At 41.8% G+C, this 26,206-nt stretch overlaps 1 protein-coding gene across 1 annotated transcript in view; it reads left to right on the top strand.

Annotated features, from left to right (window-relative positions):
* ccdc50 (coiled-coil domain containing 50) overlaps positions 1–25,636 on the top strand; it is a 77,421-nt gene extending 51,785 nt beyond the window's left edge. Inside the window, 7 exon segments of the mRNA XM_034179892.1 lie at positions 1,755–1,870; positions 1,873–1,908; positions 12,598–12,642; positions 14,870–14,992; positions 15,119–15,201; positions 18,471–18,574; positions 23,659–25,636. Coding sequence (XP_034035783.1) covers positions 1,755–1,870; positions 1,873–1,908; positions 12,598–12,642; positions 14,870–14,992; positions 15,119–15,201; positions 18,471–18,574; positions 23,659–23,678 — 527 coding nt within the window. The 3' untranslated portion in view covers positions 23,679–25,636.
* The last annotated feature ends 570 nt before the right edge of the window (positions 25,637–26,206 follow it).

The raw sequence follows: 26,206 nt of genomic DNA, 5'->3' as shown, positions 1-26,206 counted from the left end.
TTGGGCATGGCTTTAAATTGTTCACCCACCTTCCTAGGCACTTACTAATCATCTCTGGTTATGTCACTTCTTTCTGTGCGGTTATTAATCCTGTCTCCAATAATTTCATCAGCTAATTCATCGTCCATCATCATTCTCTCCACCCACCCTATGTTCTTCATCTCTGTCCTGCTCAGCTGAAAGAACGCCTCATGACTTGAATAAACCCAGTCGCCACAAATCTAGCTCTCCAGGCCGATATGAGTCATCTGTTCCCAGCAGCTCCCAACAAGATTACTCCCAAGATTATAGCTTCTCACAGCCAAAAAAGAGCACATACCCAAAACAGGGCTCAGCAGCACCCCACAGCCGTTCGAGATATCCTGAGCACCACCTAGCAGCAGAGGGTGGGTCTAGCAGGCACGCAGATCCATACCCAGAGCACCTACTGCCCTCCAGTGGCAAACATGGGGACAGGTACCCAGATTATGAGTCCTATCATGACAGAGCCAAGGTCTCAGGGGGAGAGGACATGGACAGGGTTATGAGGAGGAAGGAGAGACCAGCAAGACCACCTGCACCACATAGCACTGCAGAAAGGGACCGAAAGTACGATCAAGAAAGGGGCAGAGACCTAGAATGGGAGAGGCATATAGAGAAAGACCGACAGAAAGGAAGAGATCCGGGCCTTGGTGGAGTTAAAGGCAGAGAAAGAACTATGGAAGGGTCCAGAGAGAGTGGACAGAGTGGGGACACACACATACCTAAAGACAAAGATAGACGAGCGAGAACCAGGAGCAGGGAAAGGGGACTCGAAGAGGACTTTTTGGAGTATGTCCCAAAGCACAGCAGGGAGCGGCAGCGGGAGACCAAGGCTTCCTGGGAGGAAGAAGAAGGTAACCTAAAGCACAGTAGGGAGCGGCAGCGGGAGACCAAGGCTTCCTGGGAGGAAGAAGAAGGTAACCTAAAGCACAGTAGGGAGCGGCAGCGGGAGACCAAGGCTTCCTGGGAGGAAGAAGAAGGTAACCTAAAGCACAGCACGGAGCGGCAGAGGAAAGCTTCTTGGGAGGAGGAAGAGGGTAGCGCTGATGTGGAGAAGAGGGTTAAGAGCCGGCAGCGCATCCATTCCAGCTATGAAGAAGTGTTTGAAGACGACAGCAAGCGTGACAAAAGGGGAGAGGACAACGGGGAGTTCTGGGTCCCTCGAGACAGGCATGGTCCCAATAGGGACCACATTCACACCCACTCCAGCGAAGAGACAGGTATCACCCTGAGCCATTGCTGGGCTCTGCAGGGTGCATGTGTGTTTGTGGTGTTGCTCTTCTGCTGTGGGTTTTTCTGGGGCTTCCAGGTGGCACATGAAACTAGAGCTTTGATCAGTAATAAAGGAAATTGTGTCTCGTCATGACGATGATGATAGGATTAATAAGAATGTTTAGTGACTGCTGGTCAGTCTTTAATTGAGGATGATTTCTTGCTGTTGTGCTGTGGGATCCTTTGCTCATTCTGACATTGTCTGCTGAGTAGCATCTACTTAACAAGCAAATGGCTACACTCTCAAGATTCACATGTCTGCTGTGATTTCCTACTGGAGTAGTAGCTTCAGCTGAACTTACTGCATTTATAAAGGGCTTCAGCACCAGCTGCTGGTGATTTCGATCAAACTGTCTGTCTGATCCCAATAAGTGGCAGTAATGAACAGCAGCGACGTGCCGAAGCTCTTATGGGTGTTATTATGTTTATATATTGTTAATGTTACATTTTATCATACACAGGTCGTATTGTGCACCGAGGGAGTGGCACAGTAGTATCTGAAACTGAGTATGATCTAAGCGAGACCACCAAGGGTATGGCCAAATTGGATCTCCGTGAGCAAGAGCTTAAGGACATGGAGAGGTGGCCAGAAGACTGCAGGAGGAAGAACTCAAGGTTAGGAAGGAAACCAGAGATGTTCTTATCTGTATGTAACCAGAGGGGTATTCCTCAAAGCACGTTTAGTCACTTATTGAGACGTCTTAACTCAGAGTAAGTGCAATATCTAGATTTTCTGTTCCAAAAACTCCAGGCTAGGTTAGTAACAATCGGAACAAATGCTCTGAACATATCCTTCAACAGGTCAGGTTATTTTTAGGGGGTATTCCACAAAGCTGATTTATTTACTTATGTGGATATTTCATCTCAAAGTAAGCGGTAAACTCCAGTTTTTTGTTTTTTTTTTTTCAGTTCCAAAAAGCCCCAGGCTAGGTTAGTAACCGCGGGAGTGTGCTCTCAGCATGACCTGCTGTGGTGTCTGTTTTAAATACAAGCTACCAAGGCTGCTGCATTGTTAGTGCTACACAATGGCGTTCCCCTCTGATGTGGTCTCTTCACTTTCATTCTGCTATTGTTAATGATCTTGCTAGCTGGAGACTAATGAAGGACAACACTAATTGTGAATTGACTTATTTATAGCTATATGAGGGTCACATGCTGATGAAGGTTTCAAGAATGCACTGCTGAACTTATTTTTTTTTTTTAATGGCCCAGTCACACGGCACATGACGATTCCTGAACGAAGGGAAAAAGTAAAAAACGTTACAATTCGTTGAGAAAAGGTGGACGAAAGAGCTTTTATCACCGAACAGTCTGCGAAGTAAGAGCACAAAAGGAACGAAAGAGGAACTTAAAACCGAAGCTCACAATCTCAACGAAACGCGCCTGGAGCCACTGCTGGAGCAGATCGTGTCTGCTCCAGCACTCGGCGCTGGAACGGAGCTCATAGTGCCTGAGTCCTGGAGAAACTACAAACAGAATCTGTGGAGATGTCGATGGACCACCTGCTCTGGTTCCTTGTCCAGAACAAAAGAGGGATCATCTCCATCTTGGAGTCATTTTTGATCAGGATATGTCATTCAAAGCGCATATTAAACAAATATGTAGGACTGCTTTTTTGCATTTACGCAATATCTCTAAAATCAGAAAGGTCTTGTCTCAGAGTGATGCTGAAAAACTAATTCATGCATTTATTTCCTCTAGGCTGGACTATTGTAATTCATTATTATCAGGTTGTCCTAAAAGTTCCCTAAAAAGCCTTCAGTTAATTCAAAATGCTGCAGCTAGAGTACTGACGGGGACTAGAAGGAGAGAGCATATCTCACCCATATTGGCCTCTCTTCATTGGCTTCCTGTTAATTCTAGAATAGAATTTAAAATTCTTCTTCTTACTTATAAGGTTTTGAATAATCAGGTCCCATCTTATCTTAGGGACCTCGTAGTACCATATCACCCCAATAGAGCGCTTCGCTCTCAGACTGCAGGCTTACTTGTAGTTCCTAGGGTTTGTAAGAGTAGAATGGGAGGCAGAGCCTTCAGCTTTCAGGCTCCTCTCCTGTGGAACCAGCTCCCAATTCAGATTAGGGAGACAGACACCCTCTCTACTTTTAAGATTAGGCTTAAAACTTTCCTTTTTGCTAAAGCTTATAGTTAGGGCTGGATCAGGTGACCCTGACCATCCCTTAGTTATGCTGCTATAGACGTAGACTGCTGGGGGGTTCCCATGATGCACTGTTTCTTTCTCTTTTTGCTCTGTATGCACCACTCTGCATTGAATCATTAGTGATCGATCTCTGCTCCCCTCCACAGCATGTCTTTTTCCTGGTTCTCTCCCTCAGCCCCAACCAGTCCCAGCAGAAGACTGCCCCTCCCTGAGCCTGGTTCTGCTGGAGGTTTCTTCCTGTTAAAAGGGAGTTTTTCCTTCCCACTGTAGCCAAGTGCTTGCTCACAGGGGGGTCGTTTTGACCGTTGGGGTTTACATAATTATTGTATGGCCTTGCCTTACAATATAAAGCGCCTTGGGGCAACTGTTTGTTGTGATTTGGTGCTATATAAAAAAAAATTGATTGATTGATTGATCATCAGAATCCACACTGTCTGTCGACACGATGCGCGCTCCGTAGTGCTCCAGTTTAAAAAAAAAAAAGAAAAAAGTGTGCCGTGGTCACTGCTGTATCACAGTATTATGTTCTAAGACATATATATTGATTTATAACAGAAAACTGTCAAAAGGGAGAATAAATATAAATATAAGTGTAAAGATGATTGAATATATCAGAGCAGTAAATTAATCAGTGCGTGTGAATGCGCGCATTGACTCACGTGTGCAGTTATTTCCACCAGCTGATCATTGATCCACAACATGAATTCTGCCTTCCAGAACAGCTCTTTATATCATCATTTTGATTAATCTGCCTGTTGCCACATGTACAGAAGGACTGGATTGTCATTCCTACACTCATATTGTTATATTTAATACAAAATAATAAGCGCACGCAGGAGCTCCTGCTGCCGCTGATGCTGCATTCAAGTGCCGTCGGAAATTACACAACTTTTTCGTTGTTTCAAATTCTTCAGTTGCTTGTGGCAAAATACTTACATCCACACAAAAGATTAATTCTGGCCTATGTAATGTGCCTGAGCCCATTGAAGCTGCCCCCCCACACAGATAAAAAATCCAAGCAAGCAGGCTGAGTTTGCCCTGTAATTTCAGACGGTACATGAACGCAGCAGCAGCCTCAGCGCTCACAAACCAGCTTCTGCGCTGTGTGAAAACGTTCAGCTGCTCCAACGAAGTCAAATTAAACAATGTTACAAAAACTACACAAACGATTAAAAAAAGTCAAGAACGACAGCAAACCGAAACACAGAAGAACTGAGGTTTTCGTTGCCCTTCGTTCAAATTTTTCAACAGTTTAAAAATCCTGACGAAGCGCCTGCTGCAGGAACGAAGCTGCGCGAAGGTTAAACAATGCCAACGACAGTCAACGAAAGTCCAGATTTCTTGTTTCGTCAGGTCTTCGTCACCCTTCGTTAAGTGCCGTGTGACTGGGCCTTAAGGTAACAATATGCATGCTTTCAATTAAATTTCAATTCATTCTGTTTATATCGCACCAAATCGCAACATACATTGTCTCAAGGGTTTTCACAAGGGTATGGTGTATTTTAATCGCGAGACAAACTGCCAAACCACTCAAGAATACTCGTAAGTATCAAAACGAACAAATTTATATGCAATTATGTCCATTCACTTGCAATTATATGACATAACCTAAAATGTGTACCTGCTCCTAAATGTGAGTAGTGTAGATTGTTTATTTGTTTTTAAACTGCAGTTTGACCCCACTTAGAACTTAGCCTCTCACAGCATATAATATTAACATATTGTATGTCTGGGTGTCTTGGTGGCTTTCCTCACTCGCTTTCTTGCACAGTCACTCAGTTTTTGAGAACTATCTACTCCACACAGATTTACCATGAAGTCCCTTACTGTTTGTATTTCTTCATAACTGATGTACAGTAGTGTTCAAAATAATAGTAGTGCTATGTGAGTATATTTCTTATTGTTACATGGGAAACAAGGTACCAGTAGATTCAGTAGATTCTCACAAATCCAACAAGACCAAGCATTCATGATATGCACACTCTTAAGGCTATGAAATTGGACTATTAGTAAAAAAAAAAAAAAAGTAGAAAAGGGGGTGTTCACAATAATACAACCCCTGGCAATAATTATGGAATCACCGGCCTCGGAGGATGTTCATTCAGTTGTTTAATTTTGTAGAAAAAAAGCAGATTTTTTTTTCCCTGTGCTTGGTCTAAAAAAGTAACCGTTACGGACTGCCACAATTTTTTTTTTTTTCCTGATTTCTTATAGTGTTTCTTAAAGCCAGAAAGTTGCCATTTGAAATTACTTTAGTTTTGTGTCATGTCTGTGATCTGCTTTTTTTTTCTACAAAATTAAACAATCAATCAATCAATCAATTTTTTTTATATAGCGCCAAATCACAACAAACAGTTGCCCCAAGGCGCTTTATATTGTAAGGCAAGGCCATACAATAATTATGTAAAACCCCAACGGTCAAAACGACCCCCTGTGAGCAAGCACTTGGCTACAGTGGGAAGGAAAAACTCCCTTTTAACAGGAAGAGAACCTCCAGCAGAACCAGGCTCAGGGAGGGGCAGTCTTCTGCTGGGACTGGTTGGGGCTGAGGGAGAGAACCAGGAAAAAGACATGCTGTGGAGGGGAGCAGAGATCGATCACTAATGATTAAATGCAGAGTGGTGCATACAGAGCAAAAAGAGAAAGAAACAGTGCATCATGGGAACCCCCCAGCAGTCTACGTCTATAGCAGCATAACTAAGGGATGGTTCAGGGTCACCTGATCCAGCCCTAACTATAAGCTTTAGCAAAAAGGAAAGTTTAAGCCTAATCTTAAAAGTAGAGAGGGTGTCTGGTCTCCCTGATCTGAATTGGGAGCTGGTTCCACAGGAGAGGAGCCTGAAAGCTGAAGGCTCTGCCTCCCATTCTACTCTTACAAACCCTAGGAACTACAAGTAAGCCTGCAGTCTGAGAGCGAAGCGCTCTATTGGGGTGATATGGTACTACGAGGTCCCTAAGATAAGATGGGACCTGATTATTCAAAACCTTATAAGTAAGAAGAAGAATTTTAAATTCTATTCTAGTATTAACATGAAGCCAATGAAGAGAGGCCAATATGGGTGAGATATGCTCTCTCCTTCTAGTCCCCGTCAGTACTCTAGCTGCAGCATTTTGAATTAACTGAAGGCTTTTTAGGGAACTTTTAGGACAACCTGATAATAATGAATTACAATAGTCCAGCCTAGAGGAAATAAATGCATGAATTAGTTTTTCAGCATCACTCTGAGACAAGACCTTTCTGATTTTAGAGATATTGCGTAAATGCAAAAAAGCAGTCCTACATATTTGTTTAATATGCACTTTGAATGACATATCCTGATCAAAAATGACTCCAAGATTTCTCACAGTATTACTAGAGGTCAGGGTAATGCCATCCACAGTAAGGATCTGGTTAGACACCATGTTTCTAAGATTTGTGGGGCCAAGTACAATAACTTCAGTTTTATCTGAGTTTAAAAGCAGGAAATTAGAGGTCATCCATGTCTTTATGTCTGTAAGACAATCCTGCAGTTTAGCTAATTGGTGTGTGTCGTCTGGCTTCATGGATAGATAAAGCTGGGTATCATCTGCGTAACAATGAAAATTTAAGCAATACTGTCTAATAATACTGCCTAAGGGAAGCATGTATAAAGTGAATAAAATTGGTCCTAGCACAGAACCTTGTGGAACTCCATAATTAACTTTAGTCTGTGAAGAAGATTCCCCATTTACATGAACAAATTGTAATCTATTAGACAAATATGATTCAAACCACCGCAGCGCAGTGAATGAACATCCTCCGAGGTCGGTGATTCCATAATTTTTGCCAGGGGTTGTAGTAGCATCTACTGTTGATGCTACAAACTCAAAATTATTATGTTCAAACTGCTTTTTTAGCAATCCTGTGAGTCACTAAACTAGTATTTAGTTGTATAACCAGTTTTTCATGATTTCTTCACATCTGCGAGGCATTAATTTTGTTGGTTTGGAACCAAAATTTTGCTCGTTTACTAATGTGATTGGGGTCATTATCTTGTTGAAACACCCATTTCAATGGCATGTCCTCTTCAGCATAAGGCAACATGACCTCTTCAAGTATTTTGACATATCCAAACTGATCCATGATACCTAGTATGCGATATATAGGCCCAACACCATAGTAGGAGAAACATGCCCATATCATGATGCTTGCACCACCATGCTTCACTGTCTTCACTGTGAACTGTGACTTGAATTCAGAGTTTGGGGGTCATCTCACAAACTGTCTGTGGCCCTTGGACCCAAAAAGAACAATATTACTCCCATCAGTCCACAAAATATTCCTCCATTTCTCTTTAGGTCAGTTGATGATCTTTGGCAAATTGTAACCTCTTCTGTACATGTCTTTTATTTAACAGAGGGACCTTGCGGGGGATTCTTGCAAATAAATTAGCTTCACACAGGCATCTTCTAACTGTCACAGCACTTACAGGTAACTCTAGACTGTCTTTGACCATCCTGGAGCTGATCAATGGGTGAGCCTTTGCCATTCTGGGTATTCTTCTATCCATTTTGATGGTTGTTTTCCGTTTTCTTCCAGGCGTCTCTTTTTTTTTTTTTTTTTTTTTTCCCCATTTTAAAGCATTGGAGATCATTGTAGATGAACAGCCTATAATTTTTTGCACCTGCGTATACGTTTTCCCCTCTCCACTCAACTTTTTAATCAAACTACGCTGTTCTTCTGAAGAATGTCTTGAACGTCCCATTTTCCTCAGGCTTTCAAAGAAGAAAGCATGTTCAACAGGTGCTTGCCTCATCCTTAAATAGGGGACAACGGATTCACACCTGTTTGTTCCACAAAATTAACGAGCTCACTGACTGAATGCCACACTACTGTTATTGTGAACACCCACTTTTCTACTTTTTTTTTTTTTTTTTTTTTTACTAATAGCCCAAGAGTGTGCGTATCATGAATGCTTGGTCTTGTTGGATTTGTGAGAATCTACTGGTACCTTGTTTCCCATGTAACAATAAGAAATATGAGGTCTATTAGAAAAGTATCCGACCTTATTATTTTTTTCAAAAACCATATGGATTTGAATCACGTGTGATTGCGTCAGACAAGCTTGAACCCTCGTGCGCATGCGTGAGTTTTTCCACACCTGTCGGTTGCGTCATTCGCCTGTGAGCAGGCTTTGAGTGAGGAGTGGTCCAGCCCCCTCGGCGGATTTTCATTGTCAGGAAATGGAGGAATGATTTGGGCTTTTTTCCCATCAGAATTTTTTCAGAAACTGTTAGAGACTGGCAGCTGGAAACCATTAGAAAAATTTATCTGGCTTTCGGTGAAAATTTTACGGGCTTCACAGAGAATAAGGACTGTTACTACAGCTTTAAGGACGGCTTTAAGGACACTCGGCACGCCACGCTCCATGCCGCCATCGAGAGCCACAAACCACAGGATCATTTCTAAACGGATGGCTCTGTGGATCCAAGACCGTTGTGTGCACTTTCTCTGGTTATCACAAGAGCTGGACATCAGCCATTTTCCGGCAGATTTCACTTTTAACAAGAGATGTTGTCATGGAAAGCTGAGCGGAGGCTTCGCGCGTCACGGCCGATTTGCTGATGGAGCGAGACAAAGGAACACCTCCGTTTTGGTCTCATAGGGCGGCTTTGGATGGCGTTCAGACAGCTGTCGGTAGTTTTTCCATCGAGTGATTATCTGAGAAATTGTGGATGTGCCTGGACATGCCAGAACATGTCCCGTGAGGCTTCATCACGGCGTTGCTGTGCGCCATGCGGCACCGCCGGATGCGCGGAATTCCTCCGCACGTCTGTCTCAATGTGCCGAAAAAGTACTGATGTCCATGTCTTTTCACAATTCCTGTGCTAGTCAGACGACGTCCCGGATAAAATACAGCGTCCAGTTTGGAAATGAACGGCACATTCCACTGTTACAAGAGTTTTTGTCATGGAAAGAGGAGCGGAGGCTTCGCGCGTCGCGGCGGTGCCGCATGGCGCACAGCAACGCCGTGAAGCCACCTCACGGGACATGTTCTGGCATGTCCAGGCACATCCACAATTTCTCAGATAATCACTCAATGGAAAAACCACCGACAGCTGTCTGAACGCCATCTCAAAGCCGTCCTGTGAGACCAAAACGAAGGTGTTCCTTTGTCTCGCTCCATCAGCAAATCGGTTGTGACGCGCGAAGCCTCCGCTCGGCTTTCCATGACAAAATCTCTTGTTAAAAGTGAAATCTGCCGGAAAATGGTTGATGTCCAGCTCTTGTGATAACCAGAGAAAGTGCACACAACGGTCTTGGATCCACAGAGCCATCCGTTCAGAAATGATCCTGTGGTTTGTGGCTCTCGATGGCGGCATGGAGCGTGGCGTGCCGAGTGTCCTTAAAGCTGTAGTAACAGTCCTTATTCTCTGTGAAGCCCGTAAAATTTTCACCAAAAGCCAGATAAATTTTTCGAATGGTTTCCAGCTGCCAGTCTCTAACAGTTTCTGAAAAAATTCTGATGGGGAAAAAAGCCCAAATCATTCCGCCATTTCCTGACAATCAAAATCCGCCGAGGGGGTGGACCACTCCTCACTCAAAGCCTGCTCACAGGCGAATGACGCAACCGAAAGGCGTGGAAAAACTCACACATGCGCACGAGGGTTCAAGCTTGTCTGACGCAATCACACGTGATTCAAATCCATATAGTTTTTGAAAAAATAAAAAGGTCGGTTTCTTTTCTAATAGACCTCGTATACTCAAAACCTGGATTATTCTTTTTAGTCACATAGCACTATTATTCTGAACACTACTGTATTACTCCGCATATCTGCTCGACTGGCCACTTGAAAATTCAAGATGGTGCCCATTTCCCAAGATGGACATTTTGCATAGAAATGCTTATTTGATAGATTGCCATTTCTACACTCAACAAAAATATAAACGCAACACTTTTGGTTTTGCTCCCATTTTGCATGACATGAACTCAAAGATCTAAAACGTTTTCCACATACACAATATCACCATTTCCCTCAAATATTGTTCACAAACCAGTCTAAATCTGTGATAGTGAGCACTTCTCCTTTGCTGAGATAATCCATCCCACCTCACAGGTGTGCCATACCAAGATGTTGATTAGACACCATGATTAGTGCACAGGTGTGCCTTAGACTGCCCACAATAAAAGGTCACTCTGAAAGGTGCAGTTTTATCATACAGCACAATGCCACAGATGTCGCAAGATTTGAGGGAGCGTGCAGTTGGCATGCTGACAACAGGAATGTCAACCAGAGCTGTTGCTCGTGTATTGAATGTTCATTTCTCTACCATAAGCCAGCCTCACAACCGCAGACCACGTGTAACCACACCAGCCCAGGACCTCCACATCCAGCATGTTCACCTCCAAGATCGTCTGAGACCAGCCACTCGGACAGCTGCTGAAACGATCAGTTTGCATAACCAAAGAATTTCTACACAAACTGTCAGAAACCATCTCAGCGAAGCTCATCTGCATGCTCGTCGTCCTCATCGGGGTCTCGACCTGACTCCAGTTCGTCGTCGTAACCGACTTGAGTGGGCAAATGCTCACATTCGCTGGCGTTTGGCACGTTGGAGAGGTGTTCTCTTCACGGATGAATCCCGGTTCACACTGTTCAGGGCAGATGGCAGACAGCGTGTGTGGCGTCGTGTGGGTGAACGGTTTTCTGATGTCAATGTTGTGGATCGAGTGGCCCATGGTGGCGGTGGGGTTATGGTATGGGCAGGCGTCTGTTATGGACGAAGAACACAGGTGCATTTTAGTGATGGCATTTTGAATGCACAGAGATACCGTGACGAGATCCTGAGGCCCATTGTTGTGCCATACATCCAAGAACATCACCTCATGTTGCAGCAGGATAATGCACGGCCCCATGTTGCAAGGATCTGTACACAATTCTTGGAAGCTGAAAATGTCCCAGTTCTTGCATGGCCGGCATACTCATCGGACATGTCACCCATTGAGCATGTTTGGGATGCTCTGGACCGGGTATACGACAGCGTGTACCAGTTCCTGCCAATATCCAGCAACTTCGCACAGCCATTGAAGAGGAGTGGACCAACATTCCACAGGCCACAATTGACAACCTGATCAACTCTATGCGAAGGAGATGTGTTGCACTGTATGAGGCAAATGGTGGTCACACCAGATACTGACTGGTATCCCCCCCCCAATAAAACAAAACTGCACCTTTCAGAGTGGCCTTTTATTGTGGACAGTCTAAGGCACACCTGTGCACTAATCATGGTGTCTAATCAGCATCTTGGTATGGCACACCTGTGAGGTGGGATGGATTATCTCAGCAAAGGAGAGGTGCTCACTATCACAGATTTAGACTGACTTGTGAACAATATTTGAGGGAAATAGTGATATTGTGTATGTGGAAAAAGTTTTAGATCTTTGAGTTCATCTCATATAAAATGGGAGCAAAACCAAAAGTGTTGCGTTTATATTTTTGTTGAGTGTAATATTTATTATGTTTGTGTGCCAAATTAGAGTGAAGTTTATTACATTTAGTATTAATGGGTTCCACCCGCCACATTTGGAACATTCTCATCTCTTCAAACTACTGGATGTAGGCCATGTAACAATACGAAATATACTCAAAACCTGGATTAATCTTTTTAGTCACGTGGCACTACTATTATTCTGAACACTACTGTAAATAAAGTTCAAGACATATTCAGTGACTTGGAAATGTTCATGTATCCATCTCCTGACTTGTCTGAAGGAAACTGGTTATTTACAGGTATTATACCAAAGGGGCCCATTTACTTATGCAACCTATCATGTTAGCTTTTATATTTTTAATTAATTTTCTATTAAGTTGTAGAGATTTGGTTTGACTTTGAGTTTAAGGAAGATAATTTTAGAAAGTTTTATATTGAGAAGCCTGATTTACTTTTTATATTTGAAATGGCATAAATAAATGAAAATGCATGAAATACCAAGGGGCCGAATACTTTTGCAAGCCACTGTATGTATATTATCAGTAGATGTGCACTGTCCAGCTTTAACATGTATGTTGTGACTATGTCATATATGACTTTGAAGGTCGGGCATCACAAAAGGTTGTTGAAGGTTCAGTTCTTTCTTTGATTGTATATTAAAAGTATTCCATATTGTGTTCTTTGTTTTCAGGCCAGCAAGGAACCTTTGCGTACAGCCCAAGTGGCACAGGATGAGGTAAAGAGCCTAAAAGCTTGCAGATGTTTCCAACTGCCTGGTCTTCAAATTATTTGTATTTAACTTACTGCCATTTACTCTTGAATAATGCTTAGCATGCAAAGGTCTTGCCCTGTGTTTCTTGTATATGTAAGAGCAAATAATCTCCTATTACCCAAGTGACAAGCTGATGTTTATGCACTTTTTCCGATAAATGAAAAGCTGTGACGTAGAGGACTTCGGAATACTTTTTGACTTCTCTGTAAAACTGCAGATTAGTGGTCAAATAGAATGGTGGCTCTAATACACCGATATATATAATTATTAATGTGAAACAATGCAACAGTTACAAATAATCATAGCAAATAGACACAGTGTGGCTGCACTTAAATGAACATTTAACACTGCTGCTGTCTGCATTGTCTCTGTTCAAGTCTGTGCTTTTTCCTGGCAGACCATGCTGCGTTCAGCACTAACATGTTTCCCAGTGTTCCAAAACACCCATTCCCACTGTTTGAAGGAATCCGTTTTCATGGACTGTATTTTCTGGACTATATGCCACATCAAAGTATTTGTCACAGCTGTCCACAAATCCATCGTGAAGAAGGGGAAAAATCAAATCCGTTGCATTGGTCTATAAGTAACATTTATTTTTGAAATGTGATGCAACTGTTTCATCCAAAAAAAAAAAAACATCAAAATTAATCAGTGCATTATTTATTTATAATGCAAACACCACATTGCCAAACAGAAACTTACAGGCTAATTAATGTAATTGCCCAAAGAAGTAAATTGCTTCTTGTCATCACTGAACAAACAAAAATGTCACAAAGAAGCTAAACATTAATAAACTTTTGTCCTCTGAAGTTTAGTATATGATGGTTATTTTCTCTTTATTCAAGAGTATGATCTTTCATCTTAAGAGCGTGATTTATTTATTTCACTTGTTCTCAAAGACCCAGCACATACTCTTCTTTCAGATATTATTCTTGAGGGTGGTTGGCATCCAGTGCATTACCGTCACCTTCTGTTCTAGTGTGTGTGAAACAGAAAGTACCTCCATTCAGATCAGTACACAGGATCAGCTTGCTATCAATGTAGATGGTGCCATCTAGTGGCTATATATTATAATGCAGTATATGTTGTTGCAGTATAGGTTTTTGGAAAGGATCAGCCAAACAAACTTCAAATAAACAAAAAATAGTGTGACTTATAATCCAAAACTATAGAAGCCAAACTGACGAGCCCACTTGTTGGATGTGACCATATACACACACAGTGAGTCCCTTCGGCTGCTCCCTTGTTTGCACTCAGTGTCGCCACAGCAAATCCAAGGTGGATCTGCATGTTGAATTTGTACAGGTTTTACGCCGGATGCCCTTCCTGATGCAACTCCACATTACATGGAGAAATGTGGCAGGGGTGGGATTTGAACCCGGAACCTTCTGCATTGAAACCAAGCGCATTAACCACTTGGCCACCACCCCTGCTACCATATACACACACAGAGTGACCCAAAAACAAAACAGAACCCATAAAAATTGTAATAAATCCTACAAAGTTCCACTTTCTTGACTTGTACAAATCCAAATTAAAACTTATCAGCTTTGGTAATATCAACATCTCTCACGGTCTTTAATGTCAGTGTAGTCCGTATCTGATACCGTGCACTGACTTCTTCGTGTACAGACTGTATGCTTTCCTCAGTCCAGTGAAAAATTATGACAAAAATTTGTGGAGCCCTTCATCCAACAGTATTTCTACTTCAGCTAGAGGTGTCCCAGCGAATACTGCAAATGCCTCCAGACGGCTTACAGTATACTGGATTTGTTTGGGGTTTTTTTGTTTTTGTTAGAAGAATGAGCACCATTAATAAGTTTGTTCAAGTCGATGTCTGTCACCAAACAAACCCGCCATGTTTGTTTTTAAACTAAGCACTGTGGCCATGTCAAAGGTTGCGAAAGTGCTAGTGTGAGCGCACAGTCCATCAATCCTTGATTGCTGCATGCGCGCAAGCACAATACATCATGTTTTTATGTTAAGGTGGTTGCGGCGTGCGGTGGCGCAAAATGTATGGAACCTAAATTGCACGGTAAATGGTACAAAATTGCAAATGGGACAAATGATCAATAACACATGACATACAAACCACCAGTCAAATGGCAAGGATCTATTTAGGTGTTGTATTACATGTTTTATATTATGTAAAATTTCCATCACAAGTGCATGAAATGTCTTTCCTGAATAGGAAATTGCACGACTGCTGATGGAGCAAGAAAAGAAAGAGTATAAGAAAAATCGAGAACGGGAAAAAGAGAGGGAACGAGAGAAAGAGAGAATGGAAAGGAGGCGGCAAGAGGGAGACTACAGGGTAATTTTTCCATAATCAAGATTATATTCATTTTTCCAAATGAATGTTTTCCGTCAAATTATATTTCCGGGTGAAGAATTTAACAGTTCATTTCAATAATGGTGACTAATTGTTCTTTCTTTTCAGCCAAACGCTGAGGAAGTTGTCCGACCTAAAACCCGAGAGGAGTATGAATACCAGAGACAGAAAAATCACCACAAGCCCACCAGGTACAGTACTTGACACTTTATTGCAGCTTAGTGTAGGTGACACCAAAAAATGTGCACAAATAATCACTAAAAATGATGAAATGTTGATATTTTTAAAAATCCTGACCAATAAAAGTCGATAAGTGCGCAGGTGAAGGATAAAGTACAGCTGTCTGAAGCCGGCACTCTGTTTCAGCCCCGTTTAGCCCTCAGCTGCGGCTATATTGTTGCTACATCATCAGGAGAACAGCACCTGCTGGTTCAAGCCCAAATTAATTGTAAACACAGTGGAGGTCGAGCTGTTTTTGGATGATTTTTCTATAGTGTGGCTTTTTTTTTTTGTTTTTTTTTTTTGTTTGTTTGTTTGTTTGTTTGTTTTTTAAGTCCAGTCTCGAGGGCGATTCTTCTAGTGTGGAGCTTTTGTTTTTTTTTTTGTTTGTTTTTTCTTTTTCGTTTGTTTGTTTAGTCTGGTGTTTCTGAAGCAGCTGTGGGGACACAGTATTTATGGTTTAGAGCAGGGCTATTCAACTATATTTTTCCGGGGGCCAAATTTGTCAGAATACTATGATCTGTGGGCTGGACATTCTCGTGACCTGTACTATTACTCTTGGGTGTACAATTGAGACAAATGCTGCTGCATTTCTTTTTCCCTTTTTATTTAACAGAACATCAAAAGTATATACTAATGAAGTCACTGAGTGTGGGAAAGTGCAGCAGCCTGTCATTAAGATCACATGTGAAAATGTCTTTGCTTTTATTAAAAAAAAAAAAAAAAAAGTCAGCTTTTCAACCACATCATCCACTGGTTTATCCCTCCCCTGAAGACTCAGATTAAGACCATTCAAATGATGCATGATATCACTTAAAAAGCACATTTCTGAGACAAATTTCTCATCCAGCATTTTTGTCAGAAATGTTTCAACCTTCTTGTGCTTGCATTCACATAGAAAGGTGATAATTTCCTGACATATCAGCAAGTAGTCTGCGAAACAACCTATGATGAAGGCTGGATGTTGCTCTGATAAAGTTCACTGCAGCAATCACAGAGTCCATGGTACTTTTCAGCTGAGAGCAGAGGACACTCTGGTGAACGAGACAGTGGACAGACTGTAGTTTTGGTGCAACAGCAGACAGTCGTGCAGACAGTCCTTTGACCCTTCCTGCCATTGAGGGAGCTCCATCTGTAACCAGCAGGTTAATACGCTCCAGGTCCAGTCCATTGTCTTTAAAAAAAAAAGCAATACGCTTTTATTTCCCCTGTTATTTGTCCTTGTCCAGTGGAATTAGGCCCAACAGATCCTCCTTGAAACAGTCACCGTTGAAAAACCGCACATACAAACAAAGTTGTGCTGTATCAGAGCTGTCAGTTGACTCATCCACAGCCAGTGACATGAATTCAACTTTCTTCAACTGACTTAGAAAACGTCTGTGACTAAAACATCCAGTCATCTTGCAGCTGTTGTATCTGTACATTCTTTCACTGTTTTGGAGTCAGTCTGCATTTTCTTTTTAGCAAGAACCTGCAACACGCAGGGATGCTGCTGTTGTCTTCTGTTGCAGAGTGCAGCTACAGGAGAAGATTGCAGTGCTTCGCTTGTAGTTCATATTAAGTCCTTTTATTGTTATTTGATGAGCATCAGAACCCGGTGGATATTCATTGTCAAAACGGGAGTGAGCTGTAATGAAGTGCCTCTGCACGTTATATTCCATATTCACCGCACAACAGTCACAACACAGCAAACACATAGGATTACCTTCGGCATTTTCTACATGCACATATTCATCAGTCCAGTCATTATTAAATCTTCTATTTTTGTTGTCAACTTTACGTCTCTTCTCCGTTGAATGCGCCCGGTTGTCGTCGTCTTCTTCGTTTGAGTTTATTGGCGGTTTGCAAACCAATACGGTACATTACCGCCACCAACTGTTCAAGTGCCCGTAATGCCTTCACGTGAGGTGGGACTGTTTAGAAACAGTGCTGACATGCCATAAAGGATTCAACGTGCCGCAAAGCGCCACAAAGTGGCGTAAAATGCCGAAAATTGGCGAATGCGCTTTGTAGCGGCTTTTGATCGTGTATTTATTAATATTTATGGGTAAATGGGCCGCGGGCCGGTCCAAACTTATTAAAGAGCCGGTTCTGGCCTGCGGGCCACCAGTTGAATAGCCCTGGTTTAGAGTGTTATTTAGATGACAATAAACTTTGGAGGAAAACCATCAGTCTGACAACCGTGACGATGGGCAGATTTCAAAACACAAATGTTGATTATGCAGCCAATTTCGGCATGGGTGGAGGTGAAAAACAGTTTTTTCCAAGCTCTTTGGTCGTAATCAGCTGATATATATATATTTCTTTTTTTTTTTACTATCTGTGATGAGTTGGAAAAAAAAAGTGATGAGGAAGTGTGGATTTTTTTTTTTTCCTTAGAAACAATTTCAGATCTGAAAAATGACACAAGGGACTGAAAATATCAGCTATTTTAAATATTGTTTCCTTCTTGAATACAGTACTGTACATTAGTAGTATAACACATTATTATTAAATATTAAAACCATTCACACAAGAAGAAAATATATAGTCTTATCTGTCCATTTTAGTGAGATCATCTTTAAACTTATCCACCTTTACAAAACAACACATCTGAAAATAATTAATTCCTTCTTTCGTGGTTGAAGAAAACACCATTTGTGACGGGACTTTGGTGCCAGGTTCCGTTCTTGCAGCTGTTGTTAGCGAGCAAAAGCCGCTCATTAACGAGCCACTTTGTGTTGTAAGAAAAAGACTCGGAGCGCCTCGTGCTGATAACGTCTGAGTGCACGTGGTGACATTATCCCATGACCCAGAATACAATAAAATAATCTATATTAATCTAAAAAAAAAATCTGAAAATACTGTTTTGTCTCAATGTCAAGTGGAGCAGCCACGAACACTGTGCAAGTGCGCGCGTGTCAATATAAGTGTTCCACCTGCCATTCTGCCAGCAAAAATGAACCGTTCTGAGACCGATAACATGGTGCAGCTCCGACTGGAACCACAAGGCTGTTAGTAGCCTGTAAAAATCCATAAATTAATGGGACTATTAAAATAATGGTTCTCGTGCTGACGCCACTTCCTCCTTCTTCTCCATTGTCAGCACTCACCGGGAAGAACTGCGCACCAGGAAAGGATAAATTTCAAACTGTTGTTTAATTTTAGTCATAAATATTCATGAAAACATGGCATTATGTGTCACCTACACTTTAATGCCTAATGCATAATTAATTTATGTCCTGTCTGTTTTTCTTCTCAGGCCTCAGCACCCTCGTACACATGAGTATGAGAATGTGAGTTACAGCTACTCAGACCACCATGTTGCTCCCCGTGGCCCATCCAGACCCGAGGCTTATAGTAAAGGTACCAGAACTGCAAGATTTATCTTAGTGTTATCAGGGGAGGCTTGTTCATAAGAGCGATTTGGCCGATGCACTGCCAAATGGGAAAAGGGATTTTTTTTTTTTTTCCCTGTCTGAGTCTATCCCTGTTAACCCCCCCCCCACCCCACACACACACACACACACACAACACCCCTTGATTAAAGGTCAACTTTTGAAGACATTTTTCATTCTTCTGCTACTTACTATTATTATTGTTATACTTATAACAACTAAAATGTTTAAATCTGTATTAATCTGTACCCACGTTTTACTATAGTTCTGGGATAAGTTTAATTGATGAGCCATATTAAAATATAGTGCATTCGGAAAGTATTCACAGGGCTTCACTTTTTCCACATTTTATGTTACAGCCTTATTCCAAAATTGAGTACATTCATTTTTTTTTTTTATAAATTCCTCACAAACCACTCTCCCCCCCATAATGACAACAAGAAAAAAAGTTTTTTTGTTGTTGTTGGTTTTTTTTTTTTTTTTTTGCACATTTATTAAAAATAAAAAAACTAAGAAATAACATGTACATAAGTATTCACCTTTGGCAGCAATTACAGCCTCAAGTCTTCTTGAATATGATGCCACAAGCTTGGTGCACCTATCTTCTTTTGGCAGTTTTGTCCATTCCTCTTTGCAGCATCTCTCAAGCTCCATCAGGTTGGATGTGGAGCGTTGGTGCACAGCCATTTTCAGATCTCTCCAGAGATGTTCAATCGGATTCAGGTCTGGGCTCTGGCTGGGCCACTCAAGGATATTCACAGAGTTGTCCTGAAGCCACTCCTTTGATAACTTGGCTGTGTGCTTAGGTTCATTGTCCTGCTGAAAGATGAACCGTCCCCCCAGTCTGAGGTCAAGAGCACTCTGGAGCAGGTTTTCATCCAGGATGTCTCTGTACATTGCTGCATTCATCTTCCCTCAATCCTGATTTGTCTCCCAGTTCTTAGTCACCTCCCTAACTAAGGCCCTTTTCCCCTGATTGCTCAGTGTGGACGGGTGGCCAGCTCTAGGAAAAGTCCTGGTGGATTTGAACTTCTTCCATTTTCGAATGATAGAGGTCACTGTGCTCATTGGGACCTTCAAAGCAGCAGAAATGTTTCTGTACCCTTCCCCAGATTTGTGCCTCAGGACAGTCCTGTCTAAGAGGTTTATAGACAGTTCCTTTGACTTCATGCTTGGTTTGTGCTCTGACATGCGCTGTCAACTGTGGGACCTTGTATGTAGACAGGTGTGTGCCTTTCCAGATCATATCCAATTAATTGAATTTACCCTAGGTGGACTCCAGTTAAGCTGTAGAAACATCTCAAGGATGATCAGATGAGTTTAAATACCTGGGGTCAGCTGTCCAAAGTAATGGAGTGTGTGGCAGAGAGGTAAAGAAGAGTGTGCAGGCAGGGTGAAGTGGGTAGAGAAAGGTCACACGACTGACTTGTGGCTGAAGAATATCTGCAAGTGTGAAGGGAAACGTTTACAAGACAGTGGTGAGACCAGCTATGTTGTGTGGCTTAGAGATGGTGGCGTTAACAAGAAGTCTGGAGGCAAAGGTAGAGGTGGCAGAGCTGAAGATGTTTCCATTCTTTTTGGGAGTGACAAGAATGGACAGGATTAAGAATGAACATATCAGAGGGAAAGCTCAGGTGGGACAGTTTGGAGACAGAAAGGTGAAATTGAAATGGTTTGGACATGTGCAGAGGAAGGACCCAGTTTATACAGTGAGAAGGATGCTGAGGATGGAGCCACCAGGCAGGAGGAGAAGAGGGAGGCCACAGAGGAGGTTTATGGATGTGGTGGGAGAGAGCATGCAAGTGGTTGGTGTGACAGAGGAAGTTACAGAGGACAAAAGCGCCTTGGGGCAACTGTTTGTTGTGATTTGGCGCTATATAAAAATAAATTGATTGATTGATTGATTGACAAGGTGAGATAGAAACAATTGATCTGCTGTGGCGACCCCTAATGGGAGCAGTCGAAAGAAGAGGGAGTGGCAAGAAAATGATGCGATCAGCACAGCCACAGCGCACGGATTAGTTTACGTGGTTAAAACAGCCTCGTTAATATTTCCTCCTGCTGAACGAGCCATGGAGGTAAAATACACGTTAAATACTTTTCATCCCAAAGTTAACTTGCTTTAATAAATGTCATTGTTTTATCTCAAATGTGGGAGTTTGTTTGTTTACCAACACATTTGGCTTTAACAATCATTAACAGCCACACTGAGCTCTGACAGGCTAAAAACAGTTTAGAATGTTTGATTCGTGGTGCTTTTCATCCAGATTTTCATTTTCAATGGACAGATTTCAAATTTAAATTGTCTTGGAGTCAATAGGATCATTATTAAAGGGGTCACATTGTACAAAATCACCTTTTACATAACATTACTAAAGCCCCACAATTCTGAGTGTTTTCACAGATGTTCTCCTGATTAAAGATGAATTTATGTCATAGCTTGTGTAACACCACTGTGACATGTGTAACAGAAATGACCCAGATTCTCTCATTTTTCCTGAGAATATTACACACACGTCTATGCAGTGCTTTTCCATCGGAAAGTCACTATGGGCCCTTGGGCAAGGCCCTTAATCCCCAGTCCCTTCCAGTTTGAATAAGTGGGTTAACTTATTGTCGGGCCACTTCGTATTGATTAACATTTTGCTTGTGAACGTTCCTGGATACAGCTTTCGTCCTTAGTTTTCCACCTGTAATTTATGTAGCTCGGGGGAAATCTTTCTGTTGTATCCTGCTTTCTAGTAGAGGTATTGCTGTATGAGTTAATCAGCTAACAAATAATTGATGCGATTGTCTTGCATAATGTATTCACTAAATGGGTCGCCTATTATCATAAATATATTGTATATAAATATATATCGTAATTATTATCATAAAAATGGCCCCTCCTGGGAAATTTCTCCGGAGCCGTCACTGCGTGTGGTTGAATTTTAACTGATTTTTCTCAGTCACTTTGTCCTTTGATGACCTTCAACGCACACATATGCGCACACACACAGAGGGCCAAAAGCAAAACCCCCACACGTTCCTGCACACAATTTGTGATCACAAAGATGAGACTGAAAAAAGTAAGTTTAAAAAAGAATATTTGCGGAAAAATAAACTAAAATCTTGCATTTATTTAAAAAGAGCTATTTCCTTGGTAGGCACAACACAGTTGTTTAAAGATCATTAAGGCGGGGTAGTTGGAAAGACAACATTAATTCTTTCCAGACACGCCCTGTTCACAGTAACGTTGTTGGACGTTTTTACTTGGAAGAAGTCCAGTACACGCGGTGTGTCATATTTAGCTGTCTGATCAACATATCAAACGGGCAACCCTCAAGTCACAAGCCTGCTCATTGATCTTTTAGGTTGCCACTTGTAGTGTGTGTGTGTGTGTGTGTGTGTGTGTGTGTGTGTGTGTGTGTGTGTGTGTGTGTGTGTGTGTGTGTGTGTGTGTGTGTGTGTGTGTGTGTGTGTAAAAAAAAAAAAAGAAAGTAGCAAAACTTGGCAAGAATGTAAAGTTCATACGGTGCATCCCGAAAGTATTCACAGCGCTTCACTTTTCCACATTTTATGTTACAGCCTTATTCAAAAATGGAGTAAATTATTTTTCCCATCAAAATCCTACTTACAATACCCCATAATGACAACATGGAGGAATTTTTTTTTAATTTTTGAAAATTTATTAAAAATAAACTAATACGTCACTTGTACTTAAGTATTCACACCCATTGCTCAGTACTTTGTTGATACACCTTTGGCAGCAATTACAGCCTCAAGTCTTCTTGAATATGATGCCCCAAGCTTGGTGCACCTATCTTTGGGCAGTTTTGCCCATTCCTCTTTGCAGCACCTCTCAAGCTCCATCACATCGCTGCACAGCCATTTTCAGATCTCTCCAGAGATGTTTAATCGGATTCAGGGGGAAAAAAAAGAATTTCATCCACTTTTTTGTTTTTTTTTTCTCCCTGTCTGCATATACAGTAATGGTAAGTGCCGCACTAGCAGAACCATTTATAAACATTAATACCCATATATGCAATTTATTCTTGCAAGACAGAAGGTATGTAGTGCGTGAGTGAACGTGGTGTGTGTGTGTGTGTGTGACCCCCATCCACCCTTCCCAATCAGTCTACAACATCCTACTCAAAGCTAACCGACAACTTCTGTGAGGAAGGGCCGACCACCAAAACGACACAAAGACAGACAAGAACGAGAGACAAGTGGTGAAGGCAATAACTGTGACATGAGACACCGAGGAGACGGGGCTCCAACCATACAACATACCATGACAAACAACCACACATGAACAAACAGTGACAGCAACAGTCTGTTTTATAATTAGTGAGCATCCATACCCTAATCTAGGACACCAGAGTGTTAATCCCCTTAAGAGCACCCAAAAACCGAATTGTGGTGACGGCCACAAACACGCAACCATCCACACACAGAGACCCAGATCACAGCTAAAGATCAGATCACAGCCACTACTGTGGCTGGTGTGTTGGGCCAAGACAAGAGTAGAAAACCTTACCATATGACATGGACCACTCTGGCACGTCAGAAGCCATGCGGCTGGCCATGAACACGGACGGAAGTGGGTCCAGGACGCAGGGCCTCGGGGAACCAGGAGAAAAGGAGCCGCGGAAGGGCACAGGGGCCCAGAAAGGCAGCCCCCAGAGCCACCGGGCAGGACGGCAAACCAACAGGGGAGCAGCCCGACAGCGCTTTCATCCACTTTGTAATAAGGCTATAACATAACAAAATGTGGAAAAAGTGAAGCGCTGTGAATACTTTCCGGCTGCACTGTATGGCTTTCATTCAAGCACTAAACATGCAGGACAGACTGGTCTGGTTTGTCCAGTTGCAGTCATCTTGTTTGATACTTTTGGCAGGGTGTATCCAGGAAATAGGACTGTCCTTAAAGCAGATTTATGTTGAGGATATGTTGATTCTGCTCCTTCACACTTCCATAACTTCAGTATTTAGTGAGCTTGCTCACACAGATTTCTAGGTTTGTCTGTGACGTATCAAACAACTGAATGTTTCGTACATCTGTCTTTCCAGGTGCCTATTACAAGCGGTGACTCAGGCTGCCAACAGTGTCTGCGTGCTTTTTTTTTTTTTTTTTTTTTTTGGAACACCCCCTCCCCCAGCCATTGACCAAAGGCCTTGGGATTGGGACAATCTACTGAATTGGTAATGGGACTTCTCTGTTTTTTTTGTTTTTTTTGTTTTATTGTCCCCTTCGTAGTTTATGTAGGAGGTGGCACTGAGTGCTGAAACCACACTTTTTACTTTTTTAATTTAATGTTTATTTTATCTGACCCATCATCAAGACAAGCCCTGCTTTCTGACAGACTCCCATGATTCTTAGTTGTTAGTGTAGAGGAGCGCCATCCTTGTTAGCTGTGGTCATCGTGTGCTGATGTTTGTCACCTCTGTGAACCGTGCTGTCACAAGGGCTTAAAGCCGCCGCTGGACAGAACTGTGAATCTGCATTCCTTGCAACTCTTCACAGGATGTGCCTGTCTCCTCCAACACGGCTGCCACAGTGTCTTAGTTGCGCACACTCACATGGCAGCAGCTTTGCACCTCAAAGATATGCAGGTCCTCGCTGTACCACACCGTGTGAAGTGGGGGGGCTGGCTCTTCCTCCTTTATCCAGATGCTGGTTGCTTTGGCGCGTTCACCACCTGCCTCCAGCGCAGAAGAGGTGGAGCTTTTTTGATGACTCGCCAACTTTTAACTGGCTGCAGGCTGTGACTATTTCTGCTTGCAAGGGACGTTTTAATCTCATTACTCATAAAAGGACGATGAAGGGATGTTTGACTGTCCATGTATGACTTGCTGTTTCTATGTGCATGCTTACTGAAAGTGTACAACTGTGTACATGCATTTCAGCTTTATCGTAGATTGTCCTGCTTTCTCTGGCAACAGCAGAAGCCACAAAGAAATAAAACTTTGGGAAACAAGGAAACTGCTGTAAAACATTATTACTCCCATCCTATATCAAATCATTATTTGTGAACTAAAATGGTTGTGTGCCAAACCTGTTTTTATGGTAACAAAATGGAATGCATGTGCATTGCTTGTCTATATGAAAACTGAATTCATGCGTTTGCTGACGCCACAGATGTTTGTGTGATTTTTTTTTTTTTTTTATTTAAGTGTATATATCTGCTTTTTTTTTAAGTATTTTTATCATTTATACGATATTGTATTACTCATCATGGAAGTTACAGGAATTTCTTTGGTCTCTCTATCTTGTCATAGCATGTTAAAACATTAGTTTGCACAATATCAACTGATTATCTTAGTTTCTGTTCCCTTCAGCTTCCCTACTGTCCTCTGTCCAAAAATGTGGGCATCATTTCCTGCCTGTGGTAAAGGCAAACTTTCCTAGTGCAAAGCCAGACATGGCATCAGTTGGGAAAACTGGCATGAAAAACATTTCTGTTGAAAGGGAAAACTCTAACACTGTTGCCAGATTGGTGGAACAGATATCAATTTTACAGTAAAATCATGCAAATGCTGGTACAAGCACCAAATTTGGCATCATGAATCCCAAGATAGTACTTAGTAAATCTGGGCGATTAGCCACTTGAAAACCCAAGATGTTGGCCCTTTTCCAAGATGACCACCAAAATGTCACTTATTACAATGAAATCCAAGATGGCACCTAATTTCATGATGGCTGCCAAATATACCACAAAATCTTTTTTTCCCCCTCACAAAATTGTCATTACTTGTTTTGTGTGATCTTTCTGTGAAATTGTAGTTTTTTGGGGGGCATGCTTGATTTAATTTTTAATGTTGAAACAATTATATGACCTCTTAGTGGCATAAATTGCTATTTGTCTGTTGTGCCTGCAGATATTAAAAACTACAGTTATATTCAACACTTTACAGCTTTTAATAGGCCTACATCCAATAGTTTGAAGAGATGAGAGTGTTCCAAATGTGGCGGGTGGAACCCATTAATACTAAATGTAATAAACTTCACTCTATTATGTCTGTGTGCCAAATTAAATATTAGAAATGGCAATCTATCAAATAAGCATTTCTATGCAAAATGTCCATCTTGGGAAATGACCACCATCTTGAATTTTCAAGTGGCCAGTCGAGCAGATATGCAGAGTAATACAGTAGTGTTCAGAATAATAGTAGTGCTATGTGACTAAAAAGTATAATCCAGGTTTTGAGTATATTTCTCATTGTTACATGGGAAACAAGGTACCAGTAGATTCCGTAGATTCTCACAAATCCAACAAGACCAAGCATTCATGATATGCACACTCTTAAGGTTATGAAATTGGGCTATTAGTAAAAAAAAAAAAAAAAAAAAAGTAGAAAAGAGGGTTTTCACAATAATAGTAGTGTGGCATTCAGTCAGTGAGTTCGTCAATTTTGTGGAACAAACAGATGTGTATCAGGTGTCCCCTATTGAAGGATGAAGCCAGCACCTGTTGAACATGCTTTTCTCTTTCAAAGCCTGAGGAAAATGGGACATTCAAGACATTGTTCAGAAGAACAGCGTAGTTTGATTAAAAAGTTGATTGGAGAGGGGAAAACTTATACGCAGGTGCAAAAAATTATAGGCTGTTCATCTACA

The sequence above is a fragment of the Thalassophryne amazonica genome, chromosome 10 (assembly GCF_902500255.1).
Source record: "Thalassophryne amazonica chromosome 10, fThaAma1.1, whole genome shotgun sequence".
Taxonomy (NCBI): Eukaryota; Metazoa; Chordata; class Actinopteri; order Batrachoidiformes; family Batrachoididae; genus Thalassophryne; species Thalassophryne amazonica.
Note: the sequence above shows the minus strand (reverse complement) of the source record. Positions and strands in the feature narration are given on the sequence as shown.